The sequence below is a fragment of the Typopeltis vanoorti genome, chromosome 1 (assembly GCF_054136105.1).
Source record: "Typopeltis vanoorti isolate ZY-2024b chromosome 1, IOZ_Tvanoo_1.0, whole genome shotgun sequence".
NCBI lineage: Eukaryota > Metazoa > Arthropoda > Arachnida > Uropygi > Thelyphonidae > Typopeltis > Typopeltis vanoorti.
The window spans coordinates 145,639,893-145,663,587 of record NC_143549.1 but is presented as its reverse complement, the minus strand read 5'-3'; the positions used below and the strand labels follow the sequence as shown (position 1 = coordinate 145,663,587).

The 23,695-nt window shown below is 35.9% G+C and overlaps 1 protein-coding gene across 4 annotated transcripts in view; it reads right to left on the bottom strand.

The window, feature by feature from the left end:
• The window catches only part of LOC150110513 (glycerol-3-phosphate acyltransferase 1, mitochondrial-like), a 297,539-nt gene that overhangs the window by 100,137 nt on the left and 173,707 nt on the right, over positions 1-23,695 (bottom strand). For all 4 annotated transcript variants that reach the window (XM_090394365.1, XM_090394374.1, XM_090394356.1 and 1 more), the window contains exons 10-11: positions 11,509-11,605; positions 5,582-5,711 (exon numbers count right to left, since the gene is read on the bottom strand). In XM_090394365.1, the coding sequence (XP_090250491.1) occupies positions 5,582-5,711; positions 11,509-11,605 (227 nt within the window). The remainder of the gene's footprint in view (positions 1-5,581; positions 5,712-11,508; positions 11,606-23,695) is intronic.

The window sequence follows — 23,695 nt, the reverse complement described above, 5'->3', positions numbered from 1 at the left end:
AAAGAGATTTGCCAATACTTATAAGCTCTTCTTCTTCTTCTAATCCACAGAGGATACAGACACACAGCTTTAAAATGAAAGATACATAGCTCTAAAATTGACTTCAAGAAAGTTGTATCAATGGTTCAGAAGCCAATCAAGCTAAGTCAGTACAAAAAGGAATTGCATTCATGGTTATACACTCATGAGCAGTTGAATTAGAGATACCTGCTGTGTTGGCGAAATGGTGCTGTGATCGCCCCGACAAATGGAATAGTGCCACGTGGCATGTGACGGCGATGTCGTCAGACCTTGTACTGACAGTCTGAGTAATAGTTGAGCAATGAATGGGGAAGACTCAAGATCTTCAAATTCAAACTCAGCAAATTCGATCGCGGCCAGATAGTTGGAGCCAGGCGTATGGGGCACTGTGTCAAGAGTGTACCATGAGTGCATGGAATCGGGTAAAACCACAGCCGACACGTGGTGTACAGCGTGTCAATGACAGGGGACGCTGTCGGCTAGCTCGGATGGTAACAGCGGACAGATGGGCCACAGTGCCGCAGATCACTCGCCAATTCAATGCTGGACAACAACGATGTGCGAGCAGCCACACCATCCAGAACCATCTTCTGGCTATGGGGTACAGAAGCCACCACCTGACTAGGGTACCTCTGCTCACTGCTCGTCACAAGGCACAATGATTAGCATGGGTGCAGGAACACCGCCACTGGACCCTCAATGCATGGAAAAAGGACTGATGAGTCGAGGTACACGTTGGTACATGACGATGGCAGGGTATGAGTGCATCGCCAAGCACATGAAGCGATGGATCCCTTGTGCTAGCAGGATACAGTTCAGGTCAGTGGTAGTGGTATCCTCTTACGGGGACTGTTTACGTGGGATGAAATGGGTCCCCTGGTACATCTACCAACGTCCCTCACCAGCGAATGATAAAGGGATCTACTGTCAGATCACGTGCGCCCATTTCTGCACCTACGGAACCCTGCCAGAGACCTTTACCTACAGCAAGACAATGCACCAGTCCACTGTTCTCTAATTGTGGCCGAGTGGGTGGATGAACACTCCACGGACATGAGGATGCTTGGCTGGCCCCCTGAGGTCCCCTGACCTCAATCCTATTGAACACATCTGGGATGCTGTCGAGAGAAAGATATATATATATATATATATATACGCGCCCTGGACCCTGCTCTGACCAATTTCCGTGCACTGTGGGAGACTGTGCAGCAGTCATGGATCAGTTTGGCTCCCCAACGCTTTGGTGCCTTGTGGAGTCCATGCCACGCCACAGTCATCAAGGCGAAAGGGGTGCTACCTGCTACTAGGCAGGTATCTCTAATTCAACTGCTCATGAGTGTAAGTTGCAATGAGAATATGAATGGTCATATTTTACAGGAAAATAACAGTAATTACTGATACAAATCGTTTTCCAAGTGAAATTATTTACCTATTTTATTATATATTTCTATTCTTTATTAATAATTTCAGTTGGATATAAGAAAATATTTCGATAAGAAAAGACTAGAAGATGAAATTTCAGAAACTACTGGGCAGTTAACAAAATTTCACAGCCTGCATTGAAATGAAGCCAAAATTCTCAAGAAGAAAAAAAGAGCTTTTTGTCATGAGGGTAAGAAACATATTTAATTATATTAAATGAAAGCAAAAAAAGACGATGATGCAGAGGTAATCTGCAGAGTTTATAAAATGACTATTCATCAAATTAAATCTAGTACTATGAAGCACTATTACAACATTCACGAAGCAGAAGTTGAGAAAAAAATGGCCAACTACATATTTAGAGCACGAAGTTATCAAAAAATTTAAAAAGGATATGGCTTCTCTCAAAGAAAACAAAATTATGACTTTTCTCTCAAGAAATGATAAATTAGATTTAGGATGACTGAAGGAAGAGCCATAAGGCTTCATATCAGCAATGTAAAATTACATAGGCAAAGTGAATACCAGATCCAACATTATTTCAAAGCTGAATGTTTGTAAAAATTATGAAAGTTTCATAAGATGACCTGAGAGAGCTCACGAGAATACAATCCTTGGCATCCCTGAATTGCCTTAGCTTACACTACTTAAAAGATAAGGGCACTGTCCAAGCGTCCATATGTTCATCTTTTATTAGTGCATTTGATAAAGGTCTGACAGTTGTTTCAAACTGGTTGGTTCTCTTCACAGACTATGCAAAAATCTTAAGAGAGCAAAAACTCTCATTCAGTACTGAGAAAATCAAAATGTCAGAAAATGTATTTTTCATAAGTGAACTCTCAGTATGTGCGCAAAAGTAATTACTAAAGGAAGAGTCAAAGGCTTCATTTCGGTGATGTAAAATTAATAGGAAAAGTGGATACAATTGAACAAGATCTAGTAACGAGCAAGAGTTTTTGCTCTCTTAAGGTTTCTGCCTGGTCTCTGAAGAAAACCAACCAGTTCAAAACAGCTGTCAGACCAGTGAAACCTTTATCAAATGCACTACTAATAAAAGGCAAATATATGGTCGCTTGGGTAGTGCCCATGTCTTTAGTAGTGCAAGCTAAGGCAACTCGAGGATTGTATTCTCATAAGCTCTCAGGTCAACTTATGAAACTTTCATAGTTTTTACATACATTCAGCTTTGAAATAATGTTGGACCGTTTTTTTTTTTTTTCTTTTTTTTTTTTTTTGAGAAAGAGAGAGAAATATTACAAGTCTTTTACCAAAAGTGAATTTTTGAAATTAGTTTCTTTTGATATTTTTAGAATTTTTGAAATTATTTGTAGAGAGTGAAAAATGAAATATTTCAAAATGTAGCACTCAATAATGATTCAATTCAATCATGGAATTAGGTGATAATGTAGACTAGATAATAACTAAAGGTATTTAATTACTTCTTTTATTTCACTAAAGTGGCATTTTCAGGAATTAATACATGGTATCAAATATGTGCAAGAAAGCACACTTCAGTAACAAAGATAGAACAGGAGGGAGGGATACAAGATAACCTTAAGTCCTAATAACGGTTTAAGTTGGGATAGTTCGTAAGATTTGCAGCATATTTGAAGAAAAAGCCACTCAAATTAAATTTTTTTTTTTTGGTGGAATAAAGTTGCTTTTCCAACAGATCCTGTGTCAGGTATTGGCTGTCATGCCTGTTTGGCCATAGTATGAATGTTGTTTAAGAGATACTTGTACCATGACAGGTTTCTTCAAATTAACAAGAAAAACACATGGAATATTTATTTAAGGCAATATATATCTGCCTGAATATTACAGGCTATCATCAGTGGCGACAAAAATTAATTACAAAGTAGAACACAAGCAATGGAGTGATATGAAAAAGTAAGCGGCATGTAATGTTATACATAAAGCAATGCTGAGTATAACTAAGGAAATATTGAAATAGTTCCTCAAAATAATAGAAGAGCTGTTCTACTATTCTCTCTCACTAATTCAAATTCCTCTTCAGAAGTACAAACTTCACATAAAAGCAATACTAGCTGGTACAGCAAGTAACATGGCACTGACAGGAAGGTCACTTGTAAACAAGATTACAGTTCTTAAATCATGTGAAAACATCATCAAAAAGCTCAATATTTTTCTTCTCTCAAGGTTACATTACAGAAATAAACTAAATTAAAGGCGAGTCCTTTTTTTACCAATAAATATCGTAATGAAACAGTTTGCGAACAGGCCGTAACTATACAAAGATTTCTCTTATATGTAATATTAGTAAAGAAATTTCTATTACAAGATATAAGGCATTCTTGTTATACATTTAGGAAATGTTTACATATAAAATAATGTAAGATGATCTGATGTCACTAAATAGCAGATATCCTACAATATTATCTGCATCAAGTGAAGAGCTGAGAACACTGTCAATTTTGATATCAGGTTTAATACACTTTCCTTTATAATTAAATCGATTTAGATGATGAATAATGATAGAGAGTAAGTATTCCTCTATTATTCCTAAATTTAGCTTGTTCTTATCCAAGCTTCCTTTCCATAATTTTTCTTAGCCATTTCTCAAGTATACTTGCATAAATCTTACCAGACATTAATTCCTCTGTAATTCTCATATCCCTTTTTATAGATGGGTACTGTGAGAACTCTACGCCAATGATCCAGAATTCAGCCGCCTGGCCAGGCCTTCTGAATTACGCAGTGTAGCTGCTGTACTTTTATTCCCTTCATCCCTTCTTTTAGTGTTACACGGCGATCAGCATTCAATTTTTGAAATTATGGACTTTACAATTGTGTCATAAATAACTATTTTAATTTCCCGACGTTTCGAGCATCATATTAAGGTCATCATCTGGAGTATACCCATTTCTGAATGCAAGTCCTAATCAATTTTACAAAATTTTCACCACCACTCCTGAGATGATGATTGGTGGATAGTTGGATATATCAGTTTTTGCACCACCCCTGTGAAATGGGATTAACATACATTCAACTTCTGCGGAATCTTCCCTGTTCTGAGACTCAAATTATATAGCCTGGTCAAAGGAATAGCCAGTTCGGCTGTATTTAACAAACAATTATAAAAATTTTAGATAGTTGTGGGAAGTTTTATCACTTGGTTATGCTATAAATTAAAGATACCAAGAAATTTTATACTTGGTTTAATCCTTTATCCAAGTGTAAGTTTGCACCCTGAAGTATAATCAGGACTCGGGCAAGTCATATATAGAAGCTAATGACTTCACATCACTTCCCCTGGTATCCCCCATAATGCAAAGCACTTATCTTGCAGACATGTATAATGCTATGCATTATGGGAGGGATCAGTACCCAGACCCAGAGGTGATACTAAGGTTGAAGTAATGCAGAAGTTATATTTTCATATACAAGTAGCCAAAATGTGTCACACATTATTAAAATACTCTGGATTAGAGATAGTTGTTGGAAATTTTTCCATTTGGTTATACTATAAATTAAAGATACCAAGAAATTATATACTTGGTTTAATATTTTAATAAGGTGTGACACCTTTTGGCTACTTGTATATGAAAATATGACTTCTGCATTATTTCAACCTTAGTATCACCTCTGGGTCTGCCTCCCACTGACAAGATCTAAATAAAGGTCACTACCCAGACCGGTTTTGACTTTTATTGAGATCTTGTCAGTGGGAGCCAGACCCAGAGGTTTGGCCTTTCCCATAATGCATAGCATTATACATGCCTGCAAGGATATGTGCTTTGCATTACGGGATACAAAGGCAAGTGATGTGAAGTCATTAGCTTCTATATACAAGTTACCCTGGGGACTGGGGCAACTCGTATATAGAAGCTAATGACTACAGGCACAATCTTTGTTTGCTTACACTTGGATAAAGGATTAAACCAAGTATATAATTTCTTAGTATCTTTAATTTATATAAACATTATAACAAACAATTCCTTCATTCACTAGAGTGATAAAGTACTACAATGGTACTGAAAACTTTGTATACAGAGAAAATCCTTTCTCTTTTATTAAACTGAAACGATTCAAGATTTTAAATTCCCTTATGACTTCAAGGTCTTACATAAAATATCATTTGCAATTTCAAAGAAAATATAACAGAAATAAAACTTACTTTCTACAAATGAATCAACAACTACAGACAGGAGTCCAGTTTTAGGAAGCCCTGGTTTTCCACTGCGACATCGACTTCCCTCAATGAAGAATTCTAAATGATGCCCTACTCGCAAGCTTTCAGCCATATACTATATAAATAAATAAATAAACTGACTATACATATATACATACCACTTTTAACAATAACATTTATTCTCATCTTCAAACTAAATTCTACCATAATAACTAGTCACTATAAAAGAGCCCACAGGGACTAAAATAAATAATATAATATAGAATTAGCTTACCATCTGCATGGATTAGCCTAGTGGCTATAAGCTTCACAACCATATGCCTGGGAAAGGAGTATCTGGGGTTCGATTCCCATCGCTGACGTGAGGAGCTTAAGGATCTTTCTCAGACATGGCCAAGTTAGCCAGTCTTGGGCATGGACAGCAGGTTTTTTTCTTCCCAGTTTATGCTACAGCCATAGAATATACCAGGAGGCAAAGGGCTAGTCACCTTATCCTCGGGACGGGTACGACTTAGAGGAGCGTAAGACAGCCCTGTAGGCCTAATATGTTGAAGGGAGCAGAAGAAGAATTAGCTTACCAGTAAATTGTGGGGGAAGGACCTCTCTTCGATGGTTGTTAAAAATAAATACCCTTGACAAAATGACATTTAGGAGGAATAAATAATAATGAACATTTCAGCCTGCCCTAACAAACTATCATACAGTACTTTTAAGGAGGAGATATCCTCTCAAGCACTTCATCACAAATTCCTTATATGTATCATCATATCAGGATGGATATGATGGTACATATCAGATACTAACATTACTAAGTTGACACTATTACCAATCTTCTATCAACAATTTTCCTCCAAATTAATTTCAACTGAGCACTCTAATACAATAAGATCTTATATTTCTTTCTTCTAGAAGAGTACATCTGACTGCATCAATTAACTTAGATCTTGGTCTTCCTTTCAGTCTTTTTCCTGCCATCTTGCATTTATTTAACTATCTTTTATCTTCAAATCTGCTCAAGTAACCATACTATATTAGATTAGCTCTGCTTAAACATTCTTGAATGCTAACAATGTAAAGTTCCTTTATAATATCTTGTTTTCAAGATTCTGCCATTGATACCATCTGTTCCATCCACTAATCTCAGAACTCTCATATTTATGGTCACTTGTTTTCGATCATTTTATTTCAGATTCAGAAGTTTGAAACACTGTAGTGTATATTACTCATTCAGTGTATACCGATTAATTTTTCACTTATTCCTTATAAATTTATTCATTTGACTCCTCATCATACCAGCTTTTCTTATTATTAATTTCATATTTCATTTGCCATCTTCATTTGAAAAAAAATGTCCATAAATAGAAATATTTTAGGTATTTTATATATTCACCAATTGAAGTTTGCACATTCCTACCCATTTTCATAGGCAAGAATGAAATAAAAAATAATTTGGTATTTTTATTGTTAATTTAAAGTTAGTTAAAGAATCCCGAAGGCATGCAAGTGGATTTCTTTGGGGATATAATATCTGCATAAAGTAAAGCGCTAATTCTGATATCTTCAATATTGTTATTAGGTTTAAATGCCATTTTCTTCCATAATGTGATTCATAGAGATGATGAATAACAGTGGAGTAGTGGGCCCTTGTCTACCACTTAATTTCCCATCAACCAATCTTCCCATATTTCCTGTTTCTAAATGCCAAATTATAACTTAAATAACACCGTGTACTGTGCAATACAATGTCCCATATAGCTGAAGTGTTCTGAAAGCATTCTCAAGCGCTTTTCTGGAATTTCAAATAACTATACATTTATTCATACAGAAAGAATTAGGCGTTGTTCATTAGCCATAATAAATAAATAGCCTTGGGTCAGCTATCTCTGATTGGCTACTGGTGGAGATTGAACTGCTCACTCAGTCTCCAAAAGTTAGATAGGGCTAACGGCCTCACCTACTCCCTATCCAGGAACAAAATGGCATTAGCTGATTTATTATTATTAGACTGTGCGGTTAGCCTAGTGGCTGTGTGCTTCACAAAGATATGCCTGGGGAAGGAGTGTCCTAGGTTCGATTCCCGTCGATGATGTGAGGAGCTGAAGGATCTTCCTCAGTCAAGTTAGTTGGTCAAGTTAGTTGGTCTTGGGAATGGACAGTAGGGTTTTTTTTTGGTCCATGCGGTTAGCCTAGTGGCTATGCGCTTTGCAACCATATGCCTGGGGAAGGAGTGCCCTAGGTTCGATTCTTGTTGGTGACATGAGAAGCTGAAGGATCTTCCTCAGCCACAGCCAAGTTAGCTGGTCTTGGGCGTGGATTGTAGGGTTTTTCCCCCAGTTTATCCTGGGATTTTTCATCCTGCAAAGCAAGAAAACTGACCTCGAGAACTCAACACAACAGGACACAGGGTACACCATGGAGTAGGGCTGACCACCTTATCCTGTGAACGGTTTGAGGTCCGATGATTAATAAACGCTCATCACCGCAAGGTAAAAGAGGGTATGATGAAGATGATGAAGATTAACAGTATAATTAACACCAAGGGGGAAAAATACATATATTAAACTCTAATATTTTGCTGGTTTTCTACCCAGCATCATCAGAGCACAATGAAACTGTGAGATGCACACAGCACTAAGCCGAGTAATTGTAGAAACAATTTAAATTGTAACTGACAGCTAATGTCTTTACATGCCACCCTCTATAGGTCAGATAACTACAAAGTTAATTCAGAAGTTCTCCATTATGCCTAAATCTCAGGTGGTATGGTCACTTAAATAGAATGGGAGAGGAAAGATTAGCAAAACAAGTGTTCTCTGCCAAGTTGACAGGAAAACGACCCAGAGGAAGACCAAGATATAGGTGGATTGATACGGTACAAAGTGCCTTAGACGATAGAAATATAAGATCTGATAATGTTGGAGTCTTGACAAGTAACAGACTGATTTGGAAGAAAATTGTAGATAGGAAGTTAGTAATGATGTAATTTTTTCATGTAGTACTGTCATATCCTGTACACCCCTTGAGGGTACATGGCAGGAATTTGATGATGATGATGATGATGATGATGATGATATATCCGAACGTACTCTAACCGATAGCGAAACCCTCATCCTGTCAAAAGGACATGATTTTTCTATTGTTCCTAAGAAAGATACCATATCTAGATTTCCTAGTTAATATTGAACGGAATCTCAGTCATCTAACTAGTGAAAAAGCAAATGCTCTTCACCTAGAAGTCGCTTCTTCTCTACTTAAGTCCAAACTTCCTCCTTCCAACATATCTCTTTCTGAAATGAAATCTTTACAGTCCTTGAGAAAAAACAATCACCTCATTATCACCAAAGCTGACAAGGGGAAAGCAACAGTAGTTATGGACTCAGCAAATTACAGAAGAAAACTTTCTCTTTTACTTCGAGATCGCTCCACATATCAAGAACTTGATTATAATCCAACCAACAGACAACTAAAGAAATTAAATTCTCTCTCAGATGAAGTCATCAGTTTAGACAGAGACACAATTGAAAGACTTAAAACTTATTTTGCAAGACCTTCTAGATTTTATGGTCTTCCAAAAATACATAAGATTGACTTTCCTCTTTGTGCAATAGTAGATTGTATTGATTCTCCTACTTATCGTATAGCCAAATATCTAGCTAAATTATTGAAATCTCACATAGGCAACTCTAGTTCCTTTTTAAAAAACTCCTCAGATTTCTTAGAAAAATTGAAAAATGTCTCATTGCAACCTACAGATCTTATGGTGAGCTTTGATATAGAATCTTTATATACAAATGTACCTCTCAAAGAGACTTTAAAATTACTTGCTGACATCTTTCCAGAAGACATTATAAAACCGTTCGATTCCGTAATACACTCTGGATATTTCTTATGTCAAAACAAATTTTACAGCCAAGTAGAAGGAACGGCCATGGGAAATCCTCTCTCTCTCTCTCTCCTGCTTTAGCCAACTTTTATTTAGAACATCTAGAAAAAGTCTTCTTCTAATCTATTCTCCCTCAATCATCCTTTTGGGTAAGATATATAGATGACATCTTTACTGTATGGCCGCACAACAAAGACTCCTAACCTTCTTTTTTAAACAGTATCAATTCCTTGCATCATCGTATAAAGTTCACTATGAAAATGGCAGAAAACAACCAGTTATCTTTTTTAGATGTTCTCGCTCATCCAGTCACCTTCAAATACTCTTACAACTACAGTTTACAGGAAACCAATGTTCACAGGTCGTTATATTCTTAAAGAATCAGCCCATCATCCTTGTCAAAAAACAAGAATCATAAAATGTCTAATCAAAAGCGCCAAAACTAAGTGTTCTACTTCTAATATTCTACAGAAAGAACTTTCTACTATCCAACAACACATGAAACTCAATGGCTTTTCCGAAAAGAGTACTCAACATCTTCTCAATTCTTATAATCCACCACAAAACAACAAAGATTCAATACGTCGAGTTCCAATTCCATATATCTCCGGGATTTCAGAACCTATCGCAAGAATTCTGAAGAAATATGATTTAACAGCTATGTATTCACCTATTAACAAATTATCTTCCCATTTTCCTTCTCCTAAAATTGGAGTTTATCAAATTCCCTGCAACTGTGATCTCTCCTATTTTGAACAAACTGGATGTTCTCTTGAAAAAACAGAATCCAAGAACATCAATCCTCCATTCATCACAACAAACCTGAAAAATCTGGATTGGCTCAGCATGGGATTGAAATTAACCATAACATCCTTTGGTCAAAAACTTGCCTCTTACATAGATCCTGTTATAAATTTGAACGTTTATTCAAAGAAAGCGTAGAGGCCTTACTCCATCGTCCTAACCTGAAGCGGAATGACTGTATATCTATATCAAAAATCTGGGAAAGTCTAATCAGGATAACTCATTAATTCATATTAATTTTATGTTATTTAATATTATTAATTAATACCTTTATTTCAATCATGTCTCTGTTTCAAAATATTCTGTTTAATACTTAGTGATATAACATCACAAGGCTTGTTCTATTTTTAAATGATCTATTGTTAGTATTCCACCTTGTTTTTATTTTTTTTTTTTATTTTTTTAACTGTTCTTGTAGTGCCACTGAAGATGGTCTGCTATTTCCAGACCGAAATATTTGGTTAATTAAATATCTTTCTTGTGTTTACGTGCTTATATTATTCAGAGCATACTATTATCAACAGAAACATGGGAAGGATTTAAAGATTTCTAGAGATCATTATGTATAAAGAAAGATGGCAATAAAAAAAGAAGTGTCCTGGAACTTCTGTAAATAGTAAGGCCTGAAGAGAGGAAGTGACTGTCTAACTACAAAGAGTTGAAGGCAGACCAAGAGGGCAGTAGTCTGCTGAGTGGGACTATGCTAGATATCATCAAATGCCCTAAAAATGTCAAGAAGTAAATGAACAGGTTTCTCCAAACCTTTTCATGGCAAATTAGGTAGAAGATATGGATATGGCAATCTGCTAATTTCTGTTTACACAATGTATTGGTGGATGATAATTAACAGTTTAGGTCTTCAAATTGATTAAAAAACTGATCACTAATGGGCTTGTGTGATTGAAGTGGGTCACCAGTTTAATTATTATTATTATTTTTGGAAGGTAATGAAGTATAGACTTATACTTCATTATTACTTCCACCTTGTAGGGTAAATATCAGATGAATATGAGAGAGTGTAGAACATATATATTTTTATGTTTTCCTAACAAAAGATCACAGGAGGCATGCAGTATACTGTTTCATTCTGGTATAGTATGAGGTAATTTAGAGAATGACAAATTTCATGCAAAATTAACACCAAAGCATGTAAAAATTTTGATTATTCCTGTTTCATTATCTTTTATCTCTATAAAAGTTCATATTTATATTAAAGAGACATTACCGAATGGAGTACTGCCCTATATATCAAATCCCTTTCTCCTTCTCTTAAATCAAGTTTTCTTTTAATAAAAAATGCTCCTAGTCCTCTCAGCAAACTCCTAATAATAATAATAAAATTCAGTTAAGTGTTAATAAAATAATCAAAAAGATCAAATACAGCAGTTTAAAAAAAAACAGTTTTTTTTATATATACCCATGTAACATTATCACAAAACTTAAAATATAATATTTCTCTTGTGTCACAGTAGCATTGCCAGGGCAACCAAAACTAAAACCTAACAATTTGAATAAGTTGAGAAATCATGTTTACACATTCTCCAAACTTTTCACATATAAATATATATATATATATATATATATATATATACACACACGCTTCCCAAAACATGAGAGATTGATACAAAAAATCTTTACAGGATTCTATGAATAATCTTGTAAAGTTAAAACGTTTGCAATCAAGAATTATAATGAAATACAAAAAAAACTGTATTCCTGGCACAGTCACTTAATCTAAGCATAAAAGTTGACACAAATATATGCAATTCATAAGTTCTCACCTCAGTTGAATGTCCAGTCCGACAACAACATCAGCCTGACAGTAATTATCGGCATGGAAATTGAAATGTATTCATCAGACAGAGACCACATGAACAAGGAATGCAGTATGCACCAGGAAGAGACCAAGGATGAACCTGGTCTTTTGAAATAAGAAAAAAAAGAAAGTGTTTGAACAGGAGAGAAGGAAGCAAAAAAACTGGAGTTTTTTAAATTCCAGATGACTGCTAGATACCATTAAGTATTAAATTGATGGTAGATATTTTATAATAATTTAAATGGTTCATTTCATATCTGATCAAATTCACATATTAATGCATCCTCATCAGAACACAACTTAATTTGCAGAGGTTTTGATGATGATGACAAACTTCTGACTAAATATGAATCACTAGAGCCAATAATGCATAATATACAACCTCTCCCAGTTAAGTCAATCATATCTCCTCAGGATAAGATACGATTTCAACAACATGCCGACTGTAAAGGAACACCTTCCTAATTGGAGGAAATGCCACAGAAACCCAAAGGTGGTAGATGCCCTTCAATGCTCCTAGAAAATCACCTTGCTTATTGAGTACATGAAGTGGTTGTTGCCATATTTGGTTCCCATAGCAGAAGTTCCACTGTGTCCAGATCTTCTAACACTGTCACCCTTTAAAAAGCATGTCAAACATACTGTGAAGATCCAGAACTTCTCCCATTTGAGAGTACAGTAGTAAAGCAGTTCCAAAGGCTGGCCACCAGATGTATAGGACTGAATCAGATGACAACACATTAGGAGGCCTCTGATCAGCTGGCACAGACTTGCTATCATCTGCACTGCAAGGTCATGTTCTGGCAAGGAAATTGGATGCTCTATGGGCAAATAAAGTATCTCCTCCCATAATATTTTCCTCTGCTTTCTCTTCACCTTCAAAATACTCATGACAGCAAACAAACCTAAATAAATATAGTGTCAATGCAATTAAAAACAAAAAATAAAAATAAAAACCTTCTTCAAAAAATTTCTTCTACATTCATTTCAAATATTTGTGGCATACCCACCAACCTAAATTATATGTACTATCACTATCGCCAAACCTGCCCTTCTGTTTTTGACCAAACCCCAAATATTTTCCAAAACAACCACTACTGCCATCTTTGCTGCCCCAAAATAATTAAACTGTATGATTCACCACATAGTAGTCATGTTTTAGTGCAATCTGATATTCTTTGTGAAGGGAGCATATTTTTGGATCTCCTCTCTTTGATCTTCTGTAGATTAAGATTTCCTTGTCTCATTATTTGTGAGATTTTCAGCATGGTACCAATGTGAAGAACAATTGTGGCAAAGACCATGTTGTTAAATATACCGAGCAATTTTATAAGCTAGGTTTTAATCCTTTTTCCCAAGTAAGCAAACAGACAAGTAAGTCAAGTTTGCACCTGAACATAGTTCAAGAGTGAGGCAACTTGTGGTAAAGGTGGAGAAAGCTCTGATCACTTTCCTTAGTATTTTCCCCTAATGCAAAGCATATCCCTTTGCGAAGATGTATGATGCTATGCATTAAAGGCAAGGGCCACTACCCAGAGACCTCAATAAAGGTCGAAACTGGTCTGGGTAGTGGCCCTTGCCTTTAATGCATAGCATCATACATCTTCGCAAAGGGATATGCTTTGCATTAGGGGAAAATACTAAGGAAAGTGATCAGAGTTTACTCCACCTATACCACGAGTTGCCTAAGACTTGAACTATGTTCAGGTGCAAACTTGACTTACTGTCTGTTTGCTTGCTTGGGAAAAAGGATTAAAACCTAGCTTATAAAATTGCTTGGTATATTTAACATAGTATATACCCAAGGTAAAAAACTTTCTGCACCTTACTCTCATAAATTTAGGTAAAATTTATAAGCTCTGCATTACTTCAACCTTGGCATTTTTTAGGTCTGGCTCTCACTAACGAGACCTCATTAAAGGTCAAAACCAGTCTGGGTAGTGCCATTGCCTTTAATGCATAGCATCATACATCTTTGAATGGGAATGTGCTTTGCATTAGGGGAAAATACTAAGGAAAGTGATCAGAGCTAACTCCACCTTTACCACGAGTTGCCTCAGACTTGAACTACATTCAGGTGCAAACTTGACTTACTTGTCTGTTTACTTAGTTGGGAAAAAGGATTAAAACCTAGCTTATAAAATTGCTTGGTATATTTAACATGGTATATACCAAGGTATATATACGAAGAACTGCATCTAAAGTGGAAGAATTTCTTGGAGAAGATTAGTTTGGTTTCAGGAAGGGTAGGGGAACAAGAGATGCGATTGGACCGTTAAGAATAGTAAGTGAAAGAAGCCTAGAAGTGAATAAAGAAGTTAACATCTGTTATATAGATTTTGAGAAAGCTTTTGACTATGTAAAATGGGATAAGATGGTGGAAGTAATAGAAAAGATTGGAAAGACAGAAGGCTAATTATCTCACTATATATGGGACAAACTGCCATGGTGAGAGACATATATGGTACAACAGAACCAGGTATCATTGGACGAGGAGTAAGACAAGGCTGTTCTCTGTCACCAATTTTGTTCAACATGTATTCTGAAGCAATGTTAAAAGAAGCACTGGAGAATTCGGAAGTTTTTGCAATAAGATACACAGATGATAAGGCATTATTATCAAACACTGAAACAGGACTACAACATCTGTTGAACAGATTACTGGAATCCTCTATCAATTATGGAATGAAAATTAACATCAGAAAAACAAAGGTGATGAAAATAGCAAGGAAAGAGGCAAATATGGATATCAGAATAAATGGGGAAAATTTGAATCAAGTAAAGACATTTAAATATCTAGGAAGTGTTATTAGCAGTGATGGAAGATGTAAAAGTGACATAAAAGCAAGAATAGCGATGGGAAGAGATGCCTTTAATAGAAAATGGAATTTATTCAGAAATAAAATGGATAGAAACCTAAAGAGAAGACTAATAAAATGTTATGTGTGGAGTGTTGCCCTCTATGCATCTGAAACTTGGAAAGCTTTGAGATGTGGATTTGGAGAAGGATGGAAAAAATCAAATGGACAGATAAAATAACTAATGAAGAGGTCTTAAAAAGAGTAGAAGAAGAAAGAAGTCTGTTGAGGAGGATAAAAAGAAGCAAGGGAAATTGGATCGGACATATTCTGAGAGGGAATGGAATCATCAGAGATGCAATCGAAGGAAAAATAGACGGAAAAAGACCCAGAGGAAGAGTAAGGAAAACAATGCTAGATGACATGCTCAATGGAGACAGGTACACAACTTTGAAAGAGAAGGCTCAGAACAGAAGAGAGTGGAAGGAAAGTTTCTGCTAATAAAAGAAGAACCTGCTCAATTGAGAATACTAAAGAAGAAGATACCCAAGGTAAAAAACTTTCTACAAAGACCATGTTGTCCGGTGATTTGAATTTGCAGGATATTATTCAGTGCAGTGTATGCATCGAGAAAATTAAAGAATATATCGAAGTTGAAACTGAAGAGAGAATATGTATTAAGTATTTTAAAAGTGAGTGTCTGTTAGGTGATGAGAACGCAACAAATACCGATGATAAGATGGAAAATGATGTTAATAATGTTGAATGTGTAGCTGCAGAAATAGAGGAGAACAAAATGGATATCAATAAAGAAATAGTGTGCTTAAATGTTATCCTTCATAGGAGAAAGCATGAAATTGAAAAACTGCAGAAGCGGCAACAGTTAAGCAGGGCTGAAAAAAGAAAGAATGCAGGTGATCTGAAGGAATAATAAAGATTGACCGAACAAACAAGAAAAACAAGTTAAGAAGAAAATTCTGTATGGAGACTCTAATCAGGGCAGTACTAAACAAAAGTATAACAAAATCGTGTTTCCTGAGTTTCTCGGTATTTTCTCGCTCTTCAGTTTTGCCTCTTGTAATAACTCTTTTACATCCTCCCTCATAGAATTTTTGCATCCAGATGGCATGGCTAATTAGCCATGCCATCTGGATGCAAAAAAGTAAGTCAAAGCAATGATCATCTTGGTTGGTACCAGTGATTTGAGAGGTGAGAAGTATTCTATGAACGAGGATATAAAGGAAAAACTCACGTAAAAAGATTTAATAGTATAATTTTTGCCTGCATGTCACAGGCATCTTCCGTACATTTTAAGCTAAAATTAAACAATAACTGACAATTCCAAAAAGCGCCACCTAAGTAGCTAATATAAGATAACTAAAAAGGTCAATAAATTTCCTAACTTAAAAAAAAAAAAAAAATATATATATATATATATATATACACATATATATACATTAAAAAGTTAGGAAAGATTAGCTGATTTATAAAGTACTATCTCCCATAAAGGAGATAGATGTAAACCATCGGATATGTTTAAGTCAGGAGAGTGAAGTAAAGTTTCACATGTTTCTTTATAAAGCCGTTCCATGAGGAACCGACTTTTGTGAAGGACTCTTGTGTCTTTTTCCAATGAACTCTATGTCTAGTGATGATGGCATGTTCTGCAAGTTCAGACTGATGAGGGTCAAGATATTGAATATAAGACTGGTGTTCTTCAAGCTGAATAGAGGCAGATCTTCCTTTTTGTCCGAAATAAGATAATCCACAAGAGCAAGTAATCTGCCCAACAGAACATGCCATCTTCACTAGACATAGAGTTCATTGGAAAAAGACAAGAGTCCTTCACAAAAGTCAGTTCCTCATGGAACGGCTTTATAAAGAAACATGTGAAACTTTACTTCACACTCCTAACTTAAACAGATCCAATGGTTTACGTCTATCCCTTCATGGGAGATAGTACTTTATAAATCAGCTAATCTTTCCTAACTTTTTATTGTATATAATTTTTTTTTTTTTTTTTTTTTTTTTTTTAAGGAAATTTATTGACCTTTTTAGTTATCTTATATTAGCTACTTAGGTGGAGCTCTTTGGAATTGTCAGTTATTGTTTAATTTTAGCTTAAAATGTACTGAAGATGCCTGTGACACGCAGGCGAAAATTATACTATTAAATAATCTTTTTATGTGAGTTTTTCCATTATTAATTTTGTATTTATATGTCTGCTCATGGTATTCCCTTATTAAAACTGATATAAAGGAGTTATTACAAGAGGCAAAACCGAAGAGTGAGAAGATGAAGATTGTAAGTCTCCTACCATGCTATGATAGAGGTGAACTGAGGAGGAGGGTATTGATAGCCAATGAGTCTACATTTAGATTGCGCAAAAAGAATGATGTAGAATTTGTGTGACGGAAAGAAGGATTTGTACAATGTGAATGAACTGAATAGTTTTGGTATTAGATGTCTGGAGAGAGCTTTGTTCACCAAGCATGATGACATGCAAATTCAGTGAAGCTTAAGCAATTAAGGTGGAAGTAAGTTTGTGTGAAGGCAACCATGAAGCAAATGAGTGTGAGAATGAACCAAGTGAGGAATTTAGTCTCTCAAACAAAAATATTGAATAGGTTAGTCAATTCAGAAAGTAAAGGTGGGTGGGTGGGGGGGGGAATAAAGGGATGTTGACGTTTCTATATACAGGTAACCCTTGTGTAACACGGATGTTAGGTTCCAGAGAAATTCCATGTTATATAAATCGTGTTATGTGAGACTCAGATCACATAGAAAACTTACTAGAAAATAAAGTGATCAGCTTGAGACTAACACATTTGTGATTTTTAATGCCCTTTCCTTGCAGAAAACAAAGACAATTTTCAACAAAAAACACTTTACACAGTAAACAATTGATGTACATGCATGCATGCTAAAGGTATTTAGCATGCATTTCCCCTAATATAAATGCATGATACATGCACGATACGAGCAGACAAAAATATAAAGAATATAAAATTTGATTTTCAAGTCGCACAGTGAAAAACATATGAAAAGATACAGGGTTACTACAATTTGTAGACTGTGTTTTTATCGAAACCGCGTTGTACAATGAACAAGGGTCACTACAATTTGTAGACAGTGTTATATAGAAACTGCATTGTATAAGTACCGCATTATATGAAGGTTACCTGTAGTAATGCGAAGAGTATCAGGAACAAGAGCCAAAAGTTATAAGCATTAGTGAGACCTAGCTAACAGCAGATGATGTAGTTACAGGGATTGAATGTGAAGGATTTAGTCAGGGAAGATAAAAAGAAGATAGGATGGGGGGAGGGGGGAAGTACTGTTGATGACAGCAGATGAACTGCAACCAAAGAGAATAGGAGAGAGGTGGGAGGGGCTGTTCATTTGAAGTAATCTGGTGTGAGATTAAGACCAGTAAGACAAAACATACAGTTAGTTGTTGATATAGGCCAGGGAATTCCACAGATGATCCGGAAGATATGCATCACCAAATTAGTACAATGAGTACAGGTCGAGTTTTTATTATGGAGGGACTTCAACAATGGAAATATAGACTGGAAGGAAGAAAGATCACATGGCACAAAGAAAATAGAATTTATACACCGGCTGAGAGATAATTATTTAAGTTAGCATGTGATAGAGGGGACTAAGGATGGAAGAGTATTGAACCTGGTCATAGGATCAGAAAAGCTATCCATAACCAAGTTGATAACATTGCCTCCAATTGGTGAAAGTGACCACATGGTCTTGACTTGAGAAATTGTAAAACACGAGAAATATTCTATCAATAAAAGATATTCGTGGAACTACAAGACAGGTGATTATGACATGCTTAGGAAGAAGTGTTAGATCCTGAGTGAAGGAATCTTATAGAGAAATCATTCATCCAGCATCTAACATACTAAACTTACTAACAAAGAGAAATACCTGCACATCAGCTGAAATTAAAAGTGAAATTTCTTCACTTTATATAAAAAATTGCAGTTAAAGATCAGTACTATCAACATAAGAAGCCTGAATGGCAAAGAAATGGAGCTAGCGGAGGAATTAGATAAGTACCAAATCGACATAATAGGGGTGTCTGACACAAAAAAGAAAAAAACTGGTGAGATCTTTCTGAGCAATAAATACAAAATGTTATATTCAGGAAATGACAATAAAGGAAAAGAAGGATTAGCTATAGTATTCAACACAAAATACGAGGCTCATCTTCTTGAATGGCAGGCAGTGTCAAGTAGAGAGATTTGAGTAAATATGAGAATGGGGAACTGGACAATGAGACTTATTTGTGCCTATGGTCCCACAGAAGGTTATACTAAGGTAGAAGTGGAGGAATTTTTTGAGGTTCTAGAGAAAGCTACTGACACAATGAAAAAGGAAAAGTTGGTCCTTGTTGGGGATCTAAATAGCATAGTAGGAAGTGATTGTCAGACATACAAAAATATTTTGGGAAAATTTGGAGAGCAAAGCTAATAATAATTTCAAGTACCGGTTGGATTTCTGCTCAGGACATGGACTGGTTATTACTAACACCATGTTCCAACATAAAAAGGTGCACAAATTCACATGGAGAGAAGAGGCAAGGAATAAGAAAAGTCTCATTGACTATGTTATTGTTGATAGTGATGTTTTCTCCCTGGTGCAGGACACCAGAGTGTACAGGGGATTTCAAATTGGAAACGATCACTATTTAGTCTTGAGCAGGATAAAATTGAATTTCATATTGAAAACTTTTGAAACAAATAAAAGTTGAGCAGCTCTCAGATGTGAACTGTAGACTAAAATACACAAAGATTATTGAAGGAAAAATGAAAGAGTTTGAGAACAGGAACCAAACCTTGGAGATTCAGTGGCAAGCCATGAAGAAAACCCTGATTGATTCAGCTAGAGAGGCATGTGCTGAAGTTGTCTGCAAAGATAGAAAAATTAGAACTCCATGGTGGACAGAGGAAGTTAAAGAGGAAGTGAAGCAAAAGAAGAAAGCACATCAAAAGTTCCTGGCAAATAAGTCAGTTTGTGCTCTTAGAGAATACAGAGACAAATGTAAGAAAGCTAAACGGTGTGTAAAACTAGCTAAACAAAAGTCATGGAAGGACTTTGGCAAGAACATAGAAAATAAATATCAAGAAGGTGGCAAAATATTCTGGCAGTTGTTGAAGAAGCTTAGGAATGGAAGAAAGAGTGCTGTAAAAGGAGTTAGAGATGATAAAGGTGAAATGAAAACGGGAGAAAAAGATACACTTGAAGTATGGAGTAATTACTATGAAAATTTGCTAAATGAAACAAGCAATGATAACAGCACAGTGATAAAAAACAATGACCAGGCATGCAGTCAGGAATACATATCCATACTTTAAGTAGAAAAAGCCATCAAAGGCTTGAAATGTGGAAAGGCAGCAGGAGTAGATGATATTCGATCAGAAATGCTGAAGTATGGTGGTATAAAAGTCGTACAGTGGCTGCACTGCATAGTTCAGAATGTCTGGACAAAGAGGGACGAATTCCCAATGATTGGAGCAGAGCTCTCATAGTACCTATATATAAAAAGGGAAATAAAACTGAATGTGAAAATTGCAGAGGTATATCCCTATTGAGTGTTCCTGGTAAGATATATGCAAGTATACTTCAGAAATGGTTGAGAAGAATTGTGGAAGAAAAGCTTGGTGAAGAACAAGCTGGATTCAGGTCAAATAGAGGCTGTCAGGATAAGATTTTCACTTTACGACAAATAGTGGAGAAATCATGGGAATATAACAAAGATCTGTATTTAAGTTTTGTCGATTTGGAAAAGGCATATGACAAGGTGCCAAGAGAGAAGCTATTCAATACGCTGCAGTTATATGGTGTCAATGGGGCATTATATCAAGCAACACTTAGTCTTTATTTGAGTTGTAAGTCAGCAGTTAGAATTGAAGGAAGTAAAGGAAGATGGTTTAATGTTAAATCTGGTGTGAGACAAGGATGTACATTATCCCCTCTGTTATTCATTATCTATATGGATCACATTATGAAGGTAAGTGGTATTAAACATGATATCAAAATTGGAGATGTTAATGTCAGCTCTTTGCTTTATGCGGATGGTGTTATACTTCTAAATAAATCTGCTACAAGTCTGCAAGATTCTCTGACTAAATTGAATAACTGTTGTAATAGATATGGCATGAAGGTCAGCAATAAAAAGACAAAGACAATGAAAATAGGCAGAATCTGTGAAAATGTCAACTGCGTTGTGAACGTAGAACCTGTGGAACAAGTAAAACGTTTCAGCTACTTGGGCACGATTTTTAGTGAAGATGGTAAATTAAATATAGAAATAGACAACAGAATCAACAAAGCTGGTATGGTAGGAAGTCAAGTGAATAAATTCATATGGAATAAGAGAGAAATTAGTCAGAACACTAAATTAGCTGTTTACAAGACAGTGTTCAAACCAGTTTTAACTTATGGATCTGAGAGCTGGGTCAGAAGTAAAACACTTGACCAAAGACTAGAGACCACAGATATGAGAGCCCTGAGAAGGATTAGAGGCGTGAACAGATGTCATCAATGGCAATATCATATTAAAAACGAGGATATTAGGAAAGATCTTGACATTATCAGCATCCAGGAATGCGTTAACAGAGCTAATCTCAGGTGGTATGGTCACTTAAATAGAATGGGAGAGAAAAGATTAGCAAAACAAGTGTTCTCTGCCAAGTTGGCAGGAAAACGACCCAGAGGAAGACCAAGATATAGATGGATTGATACGGTACAAAGTGCCTTAAATGATAGAAATATAAGATCTGGTAATGTTGGAGTCTTGACAAGTAACAGACTGATTTGGAGGAAAATTGTAGATAGGAAGTTGGTAATGATGTAAATTTTTCATGTAGTACTATCATATCCTGTACACCCCTTGAGGGTACATGGCAGGAATTTGATGATGATATTTTAATCTGTTGTGATTATACTAAGATCGAATTAGAGAATGTTTTAAAGGAGGAATTTTGTTAATATTAATTTAAGCCTCAATTTAGCTGTATAAAATGACCAGATAGGTATTAAGTAAACAATTCTTAGAAAGTATACAAGTACATGTGTTCAGTGTAATGCCAGCGGCAGTAGCTTACACGGAACGTACGTCGACACATATTCCATGAATCCAAGAGCATAGCAGCGACGGGAAAGCAAGGGAAGAGCTCAAGGGGTGAAAAGATATAGGTCGTGTGCAAAAGGGGCTCTGAAAAAGGCGGCACTCTAACGAAGAATATAAGAGGACTGTACTCCAGGAAATAGATAAAGCCAGAGATTTAGGAGTGGTGGTGGTAGACAGAGAGTTAAAGTTTAGAGGAAGAACCCATTAACAAGTAGAGATAAGGCAGTTGTAATTCTTCTTTATAAGGTCTTGATACACCCACATCTAGACTACTGTGCTCAAGTCTGGTCCCCTGGGTTTCTTGGGGATGTGGAAGCAGTGGAGAGGATTCAGAGGCAAGTGACCAAGATGGTGAGTGGCCTGTGTCCTATGAGAACAGAATAAAGGTGTGTGGATTGCAGAAGTTGGTTGACAGAAGAAAAAGAGGGGATATGATAGAAACATTTAAGTTGCTTAAAGCATTTTATAGAATAAATGCAGGAGAAATGTTTCAGCATTTGGCTAGAGGAACCAGAACAAGGGGGTCATCTCTGGAAGTTGAATAAAGGTGTGGTCAGTAGGGGTGTGAGAACTAATTTTTTTGCTTGGAGAGTTGTGAATGAGTGGAATGGGTTGCCAGAGACAGTTGTGAGTGCTTTGTCAGTTAATGGGTTCAAGGAGACGTAATAGATTGTGTGGATAGATTGGGTCTCCTGCGATGAGTCTTCAGACTCCATGGAGGTGCCCATTGTTGTGTCCTGAATAAACCAAGTAAAAGAACTACTATTTAATTATTCACGAATAACTTTATTTAAACATAGGCAGAGAATGTGGTGTGTTGGCTATATATTGGAAAGATAATTTTATGTATATAACACTAAAATAGGAGTAAGAAATTGTATAACAAATGAAAGAAAATTGTAAGACCTAACCTGTTATGCATAAGGGTCAGATAAAGAAATTAATTAAAGTGTTAAATTTATTTAAGAACCCCATTTCATATGTTATAAGGTAGCAAAACCTGTAAGCCAGAGTCCAAGGGTCACCTTTTGATCATCCAGTGTTACATATACCGGGGGGGATAGAAGTTATCAGAAAGAGAAACTAGAGTGCTTTCCAAGAAAAACATAACAAGCGCACGTGCGATGTAATAGAGGGAGCTGGATGCCGTGACGTAAAGCTAAGTTCGATTACTATCGAACTTAGCGGGAAGAACCCACGTGTATGATTAAACAAAGCGGACCATGACTGCATTTAAGAATTTAGTGAACAGAGATTAGACACTGAACTTAATTACAGTGTATCATTCTGAGAGAGCTATCCTGGATAAGAGTCTCATCTATCCTCGGTGTTGGCTGGCGCAGTTAAAATATAAATTTGTCGATGCTTATCGGGTGGACTGTCTCAGAAAATATGTTAATGGCCACGTCCCTTACAAGGACAAAGCCCTAAACATTAAGTAACCTACACATGGTTAAACTATAGAGAGGCCAAAGATTTTGCATGTTTATAAAAGGGAAAGATATATAAAGAATAACGAGAAATAAGAAGTAAGAAGGAGATATAACAAATGGCACAGTTGGTAGGAATTATTTAGATAGATAGACAGATATAATAATAAACTTTATAACAAATGGAGCAGTTTGACAGGAATTTTGATTGACTG